General features: G+C 46.5%; 1 protein-coding gene across 6 annotated transcripts in view; it reads left to right on the top strand.

Annotated features, from left to right (window-relative positions):
* TRIO (trio Rho guanine nucleotide exchange factor) overlaps nucleotides 1–13,103 on the top strand; it is a 1,129,982-nt gene extending 1,116,879 nt beyond the window's left edge. For 4 of the 6 annotated variants that reach the window (XM_040353401.1, XM_040353397.1, XM_040353396.1 and 1 more), the window contains one exon: nucleotides 12,555–13,103. In XM_040353401.1, the coding sequence (XP_040209335.1) occupies nucleotides 12,555–12,818 (264 nt within the window). In that variant the 3' untranslated portion in view covers nucleotides 12,819–13,103. The remainder of the gene's footprint in view (nucleotides 1–12,554) is intronic. The other 2 variants (XM_040353400.1, XM_040353399.1) reach the window with 1 other exon arrangement.
* Nucleotides 13,104–13,568: the final 465 nt, after the last annotated feature.

The raw sequence follows: 13,568 nt of genomic DNA, 5'->3' as shown, positions 1-13,568 counted from the left end.
AGTGTGTGGAAACAGAGATCGTGTTTAGGCTCTTAATGGGAACATATATTTTTTTTTTTTTATACTTGGAGGAGATCAGCATAATATAAATATTTTCATTGGTGTGTTAATGTAACCTCTTCCCTCCTGCCATCTGTAGATAAAAAATCTGCATCATGACGCATCAAACTGGGGAAAGGTTTATAAACAGCTGTAGACCTGGTATAGTGCTGTATCTGACAGCTGCGCTGTCAGATATAGTGATCAGGAGCCAATTACCATGATACCCAATCATGTGATCACTATTGTGTCATAGTAATAATGACATTGTTCACAATCAGGCCAGCACCAGCTAGCTAAACTATTATTGTGCCTCTCACAGAAGAAGTTAGCTGGCTTCCGTTTTTAACCACTTAAGACCTGGACCAAAATGCAGCTAAAGGACCTTGCCCCTTTTTGCGATTCGGCACTGCGTCGCTTTAACTGACAATTGCGCGGTCGTGCGACGTGGCTTCCAAACAAACTTGGCGTCCTTTTTTTCCCACAAATAGAGCTTTCTTTTGGTGGTATTTGATCACCTCTGCGGTTTTTATTTTTTGCGCTATAAACAAAAATAGAGCGACAATTTTAAAAAAATGCAATATTTTTTGCTATAATAAATATCCCCCAAAAATATATATATATGAAAAAAAAAATTCTCAGTTTAGGCCGCAATAAGCGTTTATCGGTTGGTTTGCGCAAAATTTATAGCGTTTACAAAATAGGGGATAGTTTTATTGCATTTTTATTCATTATTATTTTTTTACTACTAATGGTGCCGATCAGCGATTTTTTTCGTGACTGCGACATTATGGCAGACACTTCGGACAATTTTGACACATTTTTGGGACCATTGTCATTTTCACAGCAAAAAATGCATTTAAAATGCCTTGTTTATTGTGAAAATGACAATTGCAGTTTGGGAGTTAACCACAGGGGGCGCTGTTGGGGTTGTGTGTTCCCTGAAGTGTGTTTACAACTGTAGGGGGGTGTGGCTGTAGGTGTGACGTCATCGATTGTGTCCCCTAAAGGATGACGCGATCGATGCTGCCGCCACAGTGAAGAACGGGGAAGCCGTGTTTACACACAGCTCTCCCCGTTCTTCAGCTCCGGGGACCGAACGCGGGACTCCAGCGGTGATCGGGTCCCGGTCACGGAGCTTCGGACCGGGTCGCAGGAGCGCGCCCGCGACCCACGGCTGGGTACTAGTACAGGATGTACCTGTACGTACATGTGCCTAGCCGTGCCATTCTGCCGGCTGCAGGAGGCGGTCCTTAAGTGGTTAAAGGTTAAGTGCACCTGTAAATCAAAAAAAAATCTTTAAAGATAATATATGCTGTTAAAGTGGCAAATAATTTATTTTTTGCATTGCATAATAAAAATCTGACCGGGAATTAATTAAAACAATGTACCAAAAGTGATCATGTTCTTTAACGACAGCATAAATATTTTTTTTTAGATAGGGAAATTATAGTGACCAAGGCACATGTAAACTGCAAAATTTTGGCCTGGGCATTGAAGTATTGACGACCCCTGGTCATGAAAGGTTTAAATTCTTATTTCTTTTTCGTACATCATGGGACACAGAGCGACATAGTAATAACTATGTGGGTATATAGGCCTACCTTCAGGTAATGGACACTGGCACGCCCAAGACAGGAAGTCCCCTCCCCTATATAACCCATCCCATTCTGGGAGTACCTCAGTTTTTTCGTCAGTGTCTAAGGTGGTGGTCACGGTGAGGATGTCTTACAAGAAGCTTCGCTAAAGGGCCCTCGGGGTCAAGCAAGCTACATACCGGATCAATCTAAAGTGCCTGCATGGCCAAAGTGGATGGTACCCGGGCCTTGGTTAAGAAGAACAGGGTTTTGCCTGTAATGCCTCTCCTTGGAGGGCTGGATCCTGGTACCCAGCACTTTGGTTATAACAAACACCAAATGTTTGACTGGCATGATGCGGTACATACCCAGGGGAGTGAAAATCCTTAAGGAACCCAGTCCCTGAAGGTCTAAATGACAATGCCCGCTGTGATGGGTGAAGATTGGGCTGTCTATGGTTTTCTGAGCCCTGCGGCAGCGAAGGTAAGTGGAGGTACCTGTAGAACTTGGTTCATTCAGTAAATCTTCTTTTGAGCCATCATGGTTTTTTTCCTGTATATGCCACTAGAGGTGCTATAATGTACCTGATCTGCTTGCTCTGTATAGAAGATATTGCTTATATCAATCACCAAGGATGCTCCAGAAGTCACGCTGCCCAGAGGGAGGTGAACCAGATTCTGATCTTGGGAAGATAAACATGTTCCTTGCATATCTGCAATCTTTATTCCAGGGATAGAGAATTGGCAGACGGACTTCTTAAGTCGCCAATTTTCTCTGCCCCAAAAATGTGGCAGTCCGGTACCCCTTTGAGGAGCGTTTGCTGAAGAAATGGACCTCTCCTCCGGTAGTGGACCCCCCGGTCTCCAGACTTAACAAAGTAACCACTATTCCAGTGGAAGGGGCCCCTGCTTTCAAGGATCCTGCGGACAACAAGGCTGAGGCAATCGCCCGCTACCTATACACGGAGGTGGGCTTGGCAGTGCGTCCAGCGGTGGCTGGGGCTCTGGTGTCTCAAACTCTGACTGAGTGGGCTTAGATACTGCTCCAGGGGTTAAAGGCTTATCAGGCGCCTTCGGGTGAGGTGGCCTTGGCCGACCAGTTAGTGCAGGGCCTCAAGTTTGTCTGTGAGTCTGACTTGGATACTATTCCTTTGCTGTCCAGGGCCTCTGTCTTATGCGGTGGTGTTGCGCCGCTTGATCTGGCTAAAGTGTTGGTCGCTCACATCCTGAGGTGGGCAGAACGGAGTGTACCGGCCCTGTCGGCCGTATACATTCCGGGCGTGGAAAACTGGCAGACAGACTCAGACTCAGACAGTCTACCTGAGTCGTCAGATGCTGGGCCAGCAAGAATGGTCTCTACACCCAGATGTGTTTCACCTCATCTGCCAGAGATTGGCAACGCCGGACTTAGATCTCATTGCGTCTCGTCTCAATCGGAAGGTATTGACGTTCGTGGCCAGATCAAGGGACCCCTGGGCAGACGCGACAGATGCGTTGGTGGCACAGTGGGGCCGGTATCGGCTGCTTTATGCCTTCCCTCCTCTAAAACTTCTTCTGCATCTGCTTCGTAGGGTGAAGGTCGAAGGGATCCCAATGATCCTAGTGGCTCCGGATTGGCCTCGGCATCCCTGGTACGCCGACCTAGTGCATCTGGTGGTGGACGTTCCATGGCGTCTACCGCTGCAAGAGGACCTTCTGTCGCAGGGTCCCATTCTTCATCCTGCTTACAGTCGCTGGTTTTAATGGCCTGGCTGTTTAAAGCCAGGTGTTGAAGGACCGAGGCCTGTCAGATTCTGTGATTTCTACCATTTTGAGGGCGCGGAAATCGGCTTCCAGCAAGATTTACCATCGCACATGAAAGGCTTAAGTCTCTGTGTGAAAGAGATGGGATGGAGTCCACGTACCGATTTGGTTTCCAGGGTCCTACTGTTCTTACAGCGTGGTGGAAAGGCTTGATTTGAGTACGATTAAGGGGCAGATTTCTTCCTTAGCTGTCTTTTTTCAGAGACCCTTGGCGGCTCACTCTCGAGTGAGTATGTTTGTGCAGGGGGTTCGGCATGTGGCACCTCCGGTTTGTCGTCCTCTTCCTCTGTGGGACCTGAACCTGGTCCTCTCCGCGCTTCAGAAGCCTCCGTTCGAGAACATTAGGGAGATTCCCTTGTTGACATTGTCTCAGAAGGTGGTTTTCTTGGTGGCTATTACGTCTGTCGGACGTGTTTCTGAGTTGGTGGCCTTGTCCTGCAAGGCTCTGTTTCTTTTTTTTTCACAAGGATAAGGTAGTGCTGCGCCCGCAGCCTTTCTTTCATCCTAAGGTCGTTTCAGCTTTTCATCGCAATGAGGACATTGTACTTTCGCCCTTGTATCCTCAACCCGTCACATCCAAAGGAAACTGCGTTGCACTACTTGGATGTTGTTCGGGCTCTGCTGGTGTACCTGTCGGCTACTGCTCCGTTACAGAGGTCTGACTCACTGTTTGTTTCGGTAGCTGATCCTAAGAAGGGCCTGGCGGTCTTGTCATCCACCATTTCTAGGTGGATCAGGCAGATCGTGATTCAGGCTTATGCCCTAAAGGGACGGGTGCCCCCCTTTCCTGTCATGGCGCATTCGACCAGGGCAATAGGTGCCTCTTGGGCTTTCCAACACCAAGCATCCATTTCCCAGGTGTGTAAGGTGGCGACTTGATCGTCCGTTCACACTTTCACAAAATTTTACAAGGTTGATGTGAGTGCATCTTCAGATGCTTCCTTCGGCCGCAAGGTTTTGCAGGCGGCTGTTTAAATTTTGCAACTGGAGCTCTGGTTTTTGTGGGGTGAAGTTTGTTTTAATGCTGTTCCCACCCCTCGTTTTTTTTACACTGCTTTGGGATGTCCCACTTTGTCGAGAGTGCTGTGTCCGTCCATGAACGAAAGTGAAAATAGGATTTTTGTACTCGCCGTAAAATACCTTTCTCTGAGTTCATGGACAGACACAGCACCCACCCCTCCTTTTTATGTTTGTACTGCTTTTTGACGAACTGAACTGCATGGTGCAGGGAGAGGGGTTGTACCTAGAGGGACCGTACATTTTTTTTGATGTGTGTAAACATTAACCTGTTTTCTGCCTAGTCCTCTCCTGGTTGAAGGCTGAATACCCACTTTGTCATGAGAGTGCTGTGTTCGTCCATGAACTCAGAGAAAGGGATTTTACGGTGAGTACAAAAATCCTATTTTTCACCACTTGCTGTTTCCTGCAAGGAGGGGAGACGGGCAGAGAGAGAGAGAGAGAGACACACACACACAGAGATACAAGCAGAGAGAGAGACGGACAGACCGACACAGAGAGAGAGAGAAAGAATCCATAGTTAAAGCACTGTCTTCTCTCCCAGAATGGGTGCAATAGTTAATACTAGGGATGTTCCGATACCGATACTAGTATCGGGACCGATACCAAGCATTTCCCGAGTACTTGTATTCAGGGGAAATGCTCCGATGCTTCACCCGATACTTGTACAGTCAGGTATCTGGTGGTGGGGGGAGTTACAAGTCTTCTCTTCTCCCCCGTGCCGTCTTGTTCCCCCTGTGATGTCTTTTCCCCGTCCGTGCCGCTCTCCCCCGTGATGTCTTCTCCCCGTTTGTGCCGCTCTCCCCCCCCCCCCCCGTGATGTCTTGTCCGTGCCGCTCTCCCCCCCTGATGTCTTCTCCCCATCCGTGCCGCTCTCCCCCCGTGATGTCTTCTCCCCATCCGTGCCGCTCTTCCCCCGTGATGTATTTTCCCCGTCCATGCCGCTCCCCCTCCGTGCCGCTCTCCCCCCGTGATGTCTTCTCCCCGTCCGTGCCGATTTCCCCCTGTGAGGTCTTCTCCCTGTCCGTGCCGCTCTCCCCCCGTGATGTCTTCTCCCCGTCCGTGCCGCTCTCCCCCCCTGATGTCTTCTCCCAGTCCGTGCTGCTCTCCCCCCATGATGCTCTCCCCCCGTGATGTCTTCTACCTGTCCATGCTGCTCCCCCTCCGTGCCGCTCTCCCCGTGATGTCTTCTCCCCGTCTGTGCCGCTCTCCCCCCGTGATGTCCCCCCCCCCTCCGTGCTGCTCTCCCCCGTGATGTGTTCTCCCCGTCCGTGCCGTTCTCCCCCTCCATGCCGCTCCCCCTTCGTGCCGCTCTCCCCTATGATGTGTTCTACCCCTCCGTGCTGTCTTCTCCCCATCCATGCCGCTCCCCCTCCGTGCCGCTCTCCCCCCCTCAATATGTCAGGATGGAGAGCGGAGGTAGGAGCCGCTAAACCTGGCTCCTACCTTTTCCGAATGGAAAGGAGTCAGTGATTACTGACTCTGTCCATTCATATAACTGAAACATCGTAACCTGTGTTTACGATGCTTCAGTTTATGAATGGAGAGGAGCTTCTCCCCATTCATTTCAGCTGAGGCTGCAGAGAAAGGGACTGGGAAATCTGTGTCCCTAGTCCCTTTCTCTGTCTTAAAGAGGAGATGTCAGAGGTCTGTTAAGACCCTTGATATCTCACCAAAGCCCCCCAACAGGGCTAATAATTTTTGTTTTGCAATAAATAATAAAAAATAGCAAAAAATTTAAATTGTGTAAAAAAAAAAATAAAAAAAAAAATACTGTCACATGACATTAAAAAAAAAGTATCGGTATCGGCGAGTACTTGAAAAAAAGTATTGGTACTTGTACTCTGTCTGAAAAAAGTGGTATTGGGACAACCCTAGTTAATACCATAGGTGTGCACCCCAAAGCTCAAACACATATGTATGTGTATAAGACTAACGATGTCAGTAGAGCAGCGGACGGTGTCATTAGGGCAGAGACTGGTGTCACTAGGCTAGTAGATGGTGTCCGTAGTTTTTGTTTTTTATTATTTTATTTTTAAAAAATTACATTTTTGTTGTAAAAAAAATTTAGGAGCCCCATTAGGGGTCTTTGGTGAAATATCAGGAGGGAATCTGCGCCACACAGGGTGATTAGGGTGTGCCCAGGCACACCTGGTACACCCTGTGCGAACACCTATGGTTAATACTTGTTTCTCTTCCGTTCATGGACGGACACAGCAGCAATCTTAACAGTAGGGTATTAGCCTTCTATTAGGAGATTGACTAGGCAGAAACAGCATGTTAAGTGTTAAACACACATCAAAAACTGTACAGTACCGCCCAGGGGGCGGTCCCTCTAGATACAACCCTTCTCCCTGCATGCAGAAGCTCAGTTTTTTTCTGCCTAGCATAGGAGAAAGACATGGCTCCCTGTGGGCCCATGGGTTCTGGAGAATTTTTATTTATATTTTAATCCTGAGATCTACTATCAACTGCCGACTGGGTGACAGGCTGGACATCAGATCCTTGTAGTCCCCCCAGTCTCGGGCCATTGAGCGTTCTGCCGACCTTAAGCTACGCGCTGGGTCGTCCACAACAAGCCCCATTGCTCCTGGGGTGTCTGGTGAGCTATATGCTCCGGGGCACGCCTATATGTCTGTGTCACAGTGTGCCGGGCCGACAGCCATGCCATAACCGCATGGACGTTGGGTCTGTCACGAATGCCTTCAGCTAGTCCACGCAGGACGGGTAAGTAGCCGTACCCCTGCTCCGGCAGGGTGGCACGGCTGGACACTCCCGGGAAGGTCGATAGGGGCTTCACCCTTCCTTTCCTAGGCTCTGGTAAACTAGGCTGGCTGCGTGTACCGAGGGTCCACCTGGGGGGGGCTCCACCCTCTGGCTGGGGGCTGCACAGTGGGTCCGCTCTCCTGGGGGTGCTGTCCGCTTGTCATGTGCGGGGGGTCCTCTTTCGGGGGCCCTGGGTGTTCGCTGCCTAATATTTGTGTTTTTTTCTTCACAGTTTTACCTCTAGTGGTCATGTTTACGGCACGAACAGCTCCAGCACACTTCTGAGAGACAGTGACACAGGGAGGGCGGCTGTTGTGGTCCGTGTATCTTTCCTTACGTCCCTAAGGGTGCCAGGCGAAGGGGTCAGCATGGTGTCTTCCCCAGACATACCTGAGTTGACAACTGGTTCCCCTGCACCTGCTGTATCTGTGGACGCTATGTCGGCGGTCCTGGAGGCCTTTGTTGCCATGGTGGAAGCGGCGGATGGGCAAAAGGGGGGTAAAAAATGCCCCGCCATCTTCCGGGGACAACTCTGACATAGAATTGGGCCCAGTTACTGCTCCCGGCCCTGGTTCTGATGTGTCTGAGGATGCGGACCTTGACCATTCAGACAGTGAGGATGATTCGGGTCGGGGTCAGAGCATGATAGGGCGCTTGTAGGAGCACTTATCACCGTGGTGCGGCATACTTTAAAAATGGAGGCTACGGCAACAGAGATGTCGGTCCCTTTTGATTTCCGTAAGCTGACCCGCACTGCTAAGGTGTTTCCTTGGGTACCTTTTCTGGATAAGCTCTTATACAAGGAATGGGATCGGCCGCAGAAGGTCTTTTCAGCCCCAAAATGTTTAGCGGTCTGTTACCCCTTTGAGAAGAATTTCCTGAAGAAATGAACTTCTCCCTGGACAGTGGACCCCCCTGTGTCCAGACTGAACAAGGTGATGACAAATTCCGGTGGAAGGGGCTCCTGCCTTCAAGGACCCCGCAGACAGGAGGGCTGAGGCTGTGGCCCGCTCCCTGTTCATGATGGTGGGGTCAGAAGTGCGTCCTGTTGTGGCCAGGGCTCTAGTGACACTTGCTGAATCGGAAAAATGGTTGCAATAGGCGTTAAAAGAACATTACGTTCCCCCGGACTGTGTTTGTCTGCAAGATTCCCTTGCGGTGGTGTTGCGCCGCCTGGTCTGGCTAAAGTGTTGGTCCGCGGACCAATCTTCTCAGAAGGCCCTGGCGGATTTACCTTTTAAGGGTGAAAGGCTTTTTGGAGCCTCTCTAGATGACATTATCAAAGATGCCACGGGAGGTAATAGCACTCTGCTCCCGGAGTCCAGTAAGGATAAGGAGCCACGCCGTAGGCAGGGGCCCTCCTTCACCGCTCACAAACGTTTCTTCGTCCGCCCGGTGCTGCAGGTAAGCACTCCCAGGCCGTTAAGGCGCCTGCTGAGGGACACAGGCGTCCCTGGTTTCACAAGCCCAACAAGCCTGCGGATAAATCTGCGTCCAGACGGGTGAGGGGCCGTCTTCACGAATTTGCGGCTAGGTGGACGTCTCTACTCTCTGACCGGTGGGTTTGCAAAGTAGTTTCCTCAGGGTACAAGATAGAGTTTCTCTCTTGCCCTCCGAACAGATTTTTTTCCCTCCAACCTTCAGCTTCCTCCAAGTCGTTGGGAGGCCCTGTTTGGGGCAGTTCAGGATCTGCTGGTTGTGTGGGGTGATCGTGTCTGTACCATTGCAGGAACGGTTCCAGGGGTTTTATTCAAATCTGTTTGTAGTCCCAAAGAAGGAGGGGGGTCCGTCCAATCCTGGTTCTCAAGGCTCTCAATTGCTTTGTGAAGGTGCAAAGGTTCAGGATGGAATCGGTTCGCTCTGTGGTCGCTGCTCTCCATAATTTGGTTGGGTGCTAAACATTAAGAAGTCTTGGTGCCTAGAAAACCGGTGGTTGATTCTGGCCTCCTCAGAGGCAAGAGTTTTTCTCCCTGTGGAAAAGCTGCAGACTGTGGGCTGCGGTGCAGCTGTTGACATCCCAAAAATGGTTGTCGCTCCAAGTCCTGGGTCTCATGGTAGCCTCCTTCGAGGCGGTTCCATATGCTCAATTTCACACTCGAGTTTTACAGAGGGAAGTTCTGTCACGTTGGGACAAGTGTCCATCGTCCCTGGATTGTCAAATCTGGGTGAGCCACCTGGTCAGGACCTCCCTGGTTTGGTGGCTGACTTCCCTGACCCTTCGGTCAGGGAAGTCGTTTCTTCCTTTTCAGTGGACGGTGGTTCAGTCGGCCCAGGGTCGCTGGACTCAGGAAGAATCCCGCCTGCCGATCAATGTCCTGGAACTTCGGGTGATCCGGCTGTGCCTCTCCAAGTGGTCTCGGAGGCTACAAGGATGTCCAGTCAGGTTCCAGTCCGACAACGCCACAGAGTTGCCGATCACATGTGATGTCTGAGCAATGTGAGTTCAGCCATACAGTTGTATGGCTTAACTCACATTGGATTTGCACAGATAATAGTGCAGGGACTTGTTTTTCCCCACACTAGAATCGGATCGCATGGGTGTTCTCACCTATGCGATCTGATTCCTGTGCAAGTTCACAGTTCCCACTGCGATCTGTGAACTAAACTGGGGGTGTCGTTAATGACATCAGCAGTGGTTCGCAGAAGGCAGTTTGAACTGCTTGGGCCAGAGGAGCGATGCGAGAACTGGCACTGGAATCGTGTTGTTCCCGCATCGCACTAGTGTGATCCCAGGGTAAAAAACGCTTCTAACTTCAAATTCTAATAACTGCTGTTAAACTTGCATAAAGTCAGTATGTAAAAGCTGTAAAACTGACATTTTTCACTGTCGGTTATCAGCTGTCAGTTTCCAGCGTTCAGAAGAGGTTTTTAACTGTGCTGTGTGCATGAGACCTAATAATAATGTATCTGAGCAGTTATATTAGCCTATGCCTTCCTAAATATGCAGGTTTCCTGCCTGGCAGTACTGTACAGGCTTGTACGGTACTCATTCTATTTTACTGCAGGTCTATCACGCTAATTTAAAACAACATACTATGCGGTCACTAAACTGTGAAAGACCCACAACCCAACATGTAGCTAAAGACTGCTTGATATAGTATATGCCAAAGTTTTTTTTTTTAAAGAAGTTGTTAATGGCAAAAAGTAACTTTTTTACTGGAATTAAAGGGTCACTAAAGGAATTTTTTTTTTAGCTAAATAGCTTCCTTTACCTTACTGCAGTCCTGGTTTCATGTCCTCATTGTTCGTTTTTGCTTTGATGTTGCTGTAATTCCTCTCTGTTCTGGACACTTCCTGGTTGTCTGTTTCCTGATCACCACAGTACTGGGAGATTTCTCACTGTGGTCACTAATCAAGAAGGTGTGATTACTGTGTGTCTAAAACTTCTCAGCACCAATCCAGTTTCGTTTTACAATCCATCAGTGCCCTCTATTGGCTCTCTGGCTCTGTACATCAGAGAACCAGGAAACAACAGCAAACAACTGCAGGCACATTATATGATTTTAATCATTTTTAAAAGGAATCGGTTAACTATTATGTCTCTATACCATGTAAACAGTCATTTCAGCAACAAAAAAAAATTCCTTTAGTGACCCTTTAATGTGATTTGATAGTGCCAACATGCTCTATTTATTCCCGTGAAGTTTGCATTTTAGAGAATGTCAAGTTTTAAGTGCACCTGTCAATATTAGTTTTATAGGAATAAAAAAAAAAAATCTGTGTCAGCTTCACCCAATCGTGTCATATTAAAGTGTAACTACAGTTATTTTGTAAACTTTCCATCTATTAAATCTTCTGCACTTGTTTTAACTTTGGGTAGTAGAAAAATAAATTTTGCCAGTAAATACCTTATACAGCCCATTTCCTGTTTCTTGCCTGGAAATAAGCCTAGGCTTATGACATCATGCAAAGCTCTCACTCTTGTGAGAGTTTGCCAGGAAGGGAGGGGGGTGGGTGAGTTATAAGAGGGCCAATGAGAGCTGCAGAGCTGGATGTGTGCCTCTGTAAATCCAGGAAGTGAACAGGCAGCAACTTCAGCTGCCCACAGTTAAAATGATTGCAGCCAGACTCAATGGAGGGAGATTTGACAAGTACAGAATCACAGTATATATAAAATAATATGCAAAGTGGTTGGAGGGAAGCTTCAGAATGGCAAAGATGTTTTTATTACAAATTATGTGAGCAGACTGCAGTTCCTCTTTAAGTAACAAAAACTTACCCTTTTTCCATAGAGAAAAAAAATCACTTAATTTCTTGCCACTGGCAACTTTATAGCAGTTTTGAATCATTAGGTAATGCAGAGATTTCATTATTCAATTCCCATAGACCCATTCTAGTAGACTTGCAGTAAGGAAGGAAGACCAGTAAAGCACAATCACTGAGCTCCATTACTAAGCAGAAGGCATAGTGTGCATTTATAATGAGCAAGTATTACTCCCCCCCCTCCCCTGTATGTATATACTGTAATTACAAACTATGCCTAGGAACCATTATTATTTTTTTTTTTTTTTTTTATATTGTAAGCTCACAGGAGCAGGGCCCTCCTAACCCTCTTGTATTGAATTGTATTGTTGCTGTATTGTCTTTCTTCATATTGTAACGCACTGCACAAACTCTTGTCGCTATATTAATCCCGTATAATAATAATGCACATTAATAAGACTATTTACATTAAGCTGATCTCTTTCATATGTATGAATTTAAGTGTGTGAAAGGGGCATTTTTTTTTCCAGCAAATATTTTGAGGGGTGGTTAAGGCGCAGCCCAGAGGTTCCTTTTAAGTCGTATAAGGAATAATGCACTCAGATGCTGGTGGAGCACATGTGCACTGATGGGATCTCAATCAGTTCAAGTTGAGCTGTGATTTCATGCCTGCTATGTGCATAGTCACAGCAGCTATATTTATTATTTTCCCTGCAAATCAGAGAGTTTAAAAAGGGTAAAACGGCAACAAAAATAATGAAACTGACATTAAAATCACAAATCTTTACACGTGTTCATGGTGTGATGATTCTTCACAATTACTGTAAAAACCTGCTTTCCTTGTGTTTGTTGATAATACCTGATATACCTTTTCTGTAGCTAGCTAATTACAAAATCTTTAAAAACAAATCTATATCTCTTGCCAGCATACCATCTTTTTTTCACATAAATATTATTTATACTTGTCTATATTTTGTACAAATTCTGTTCAATTAATCTTTTCTCCCAAGAATTTTCCAGTTTTTGGGTAAGTCTAAATTGCCATAGATGTAAGATGGTCACTGACATGGCAATCATCGCATGTCTATGACCAGGATAAGTCTGTTTTTTAGATAAGTGATCATATATTTTTTTTTATATTTTCCTCCAGAGTGAAAGTAGCAGCAGTAGCAATATCTCCACCATGTTGGTGACACGGGATTACACAGCAGTGAAGGAGGATGAAATTAATGTCTACCAAGGAGAGGTGGTTCAAATTTTGGCAAGCAACCAGCAGAGCATGTTTCTGGTGTTCCGAGCTGCCACCGATGATTGCCCTGCAGCTGAAGGCTGGATTCCAAGTTATGTCCTAGGCCATACAAGTTCTGCCCCCACTGATATGTTTGATGGGACAATGAAGTGGGTAGTTGGCTAAGAAAGGTAGCAATAAAAGTAAATGTTTTATTTATGTTTGAGTGATAATGCAAAAATATTGTACATATGTGGTAATAACCTGCTATTTAAACATTCAGAATATTTGCAGACAAGCACCTTATGGATGTTTGTTGTCTTTTTGCTTATACTGATTTTAAGTAATGTTGCAAAGAACTTTCTGTACAACAAGGGCAAATAAAATTGAATAATTACAAATGGAATGCAAGCCCCCATTAGTTTAAATGATTATTGAAATGGCATTTTCCAATAAAAACAATCAAACCTGTGTTGTTATTTATGTATTTTTTGCTGAATCAAATTAATTATTGTATCGAAATTTGGGTGCATTGCTACAATACTTTGATAAATCACTGTTTGGTATATTAATGCTATCCTCATCACTGGATTGGTGCCTCGGGTTTTAAGGGAGCTGCAGATGAGCACTTGGTGTCCTAGTCTAGAAATATTAGAATACTTCTAACTAGGGCATCCTACTCTTAAAAAAACATTGCAGTTGGAATTCATATTAAGATCATAGTCAGTTTCCTTTTTACAGCAGGAAAGGTAAATAGATTGGATTATTAACTTATTAATTTTACATTTGTGTTATTTGTATTACAGATCCTTACCCTTTCATTCTCTAGGAGTCTGTTTTTTGTTCAGATAATGTTAACTAGGTTAAGTGTATATGTGAATACAATCTAATCACTATAGGAGTATTTACATAGATCTGAGGATGTTGAACAAAAAA

Source organism: Rana temporaria, chromosome 5, assembly GCF_905171775.1.
Source record: "Rana temporaria chromosome 5, aRanTem1.1, whole genome shotgun sequence".
Classification (NCBI taxonomy): Eukaryota; Metazoa; Chordata; class Amphibia; order Anura; family Ranidae; genus Rana; species Rana temporaria.
The sequence above is the reverse complement of the archived record's forward strand: the minus strand, read 5'-3'. Positions and strand labels throughout refer to the sequence as shown.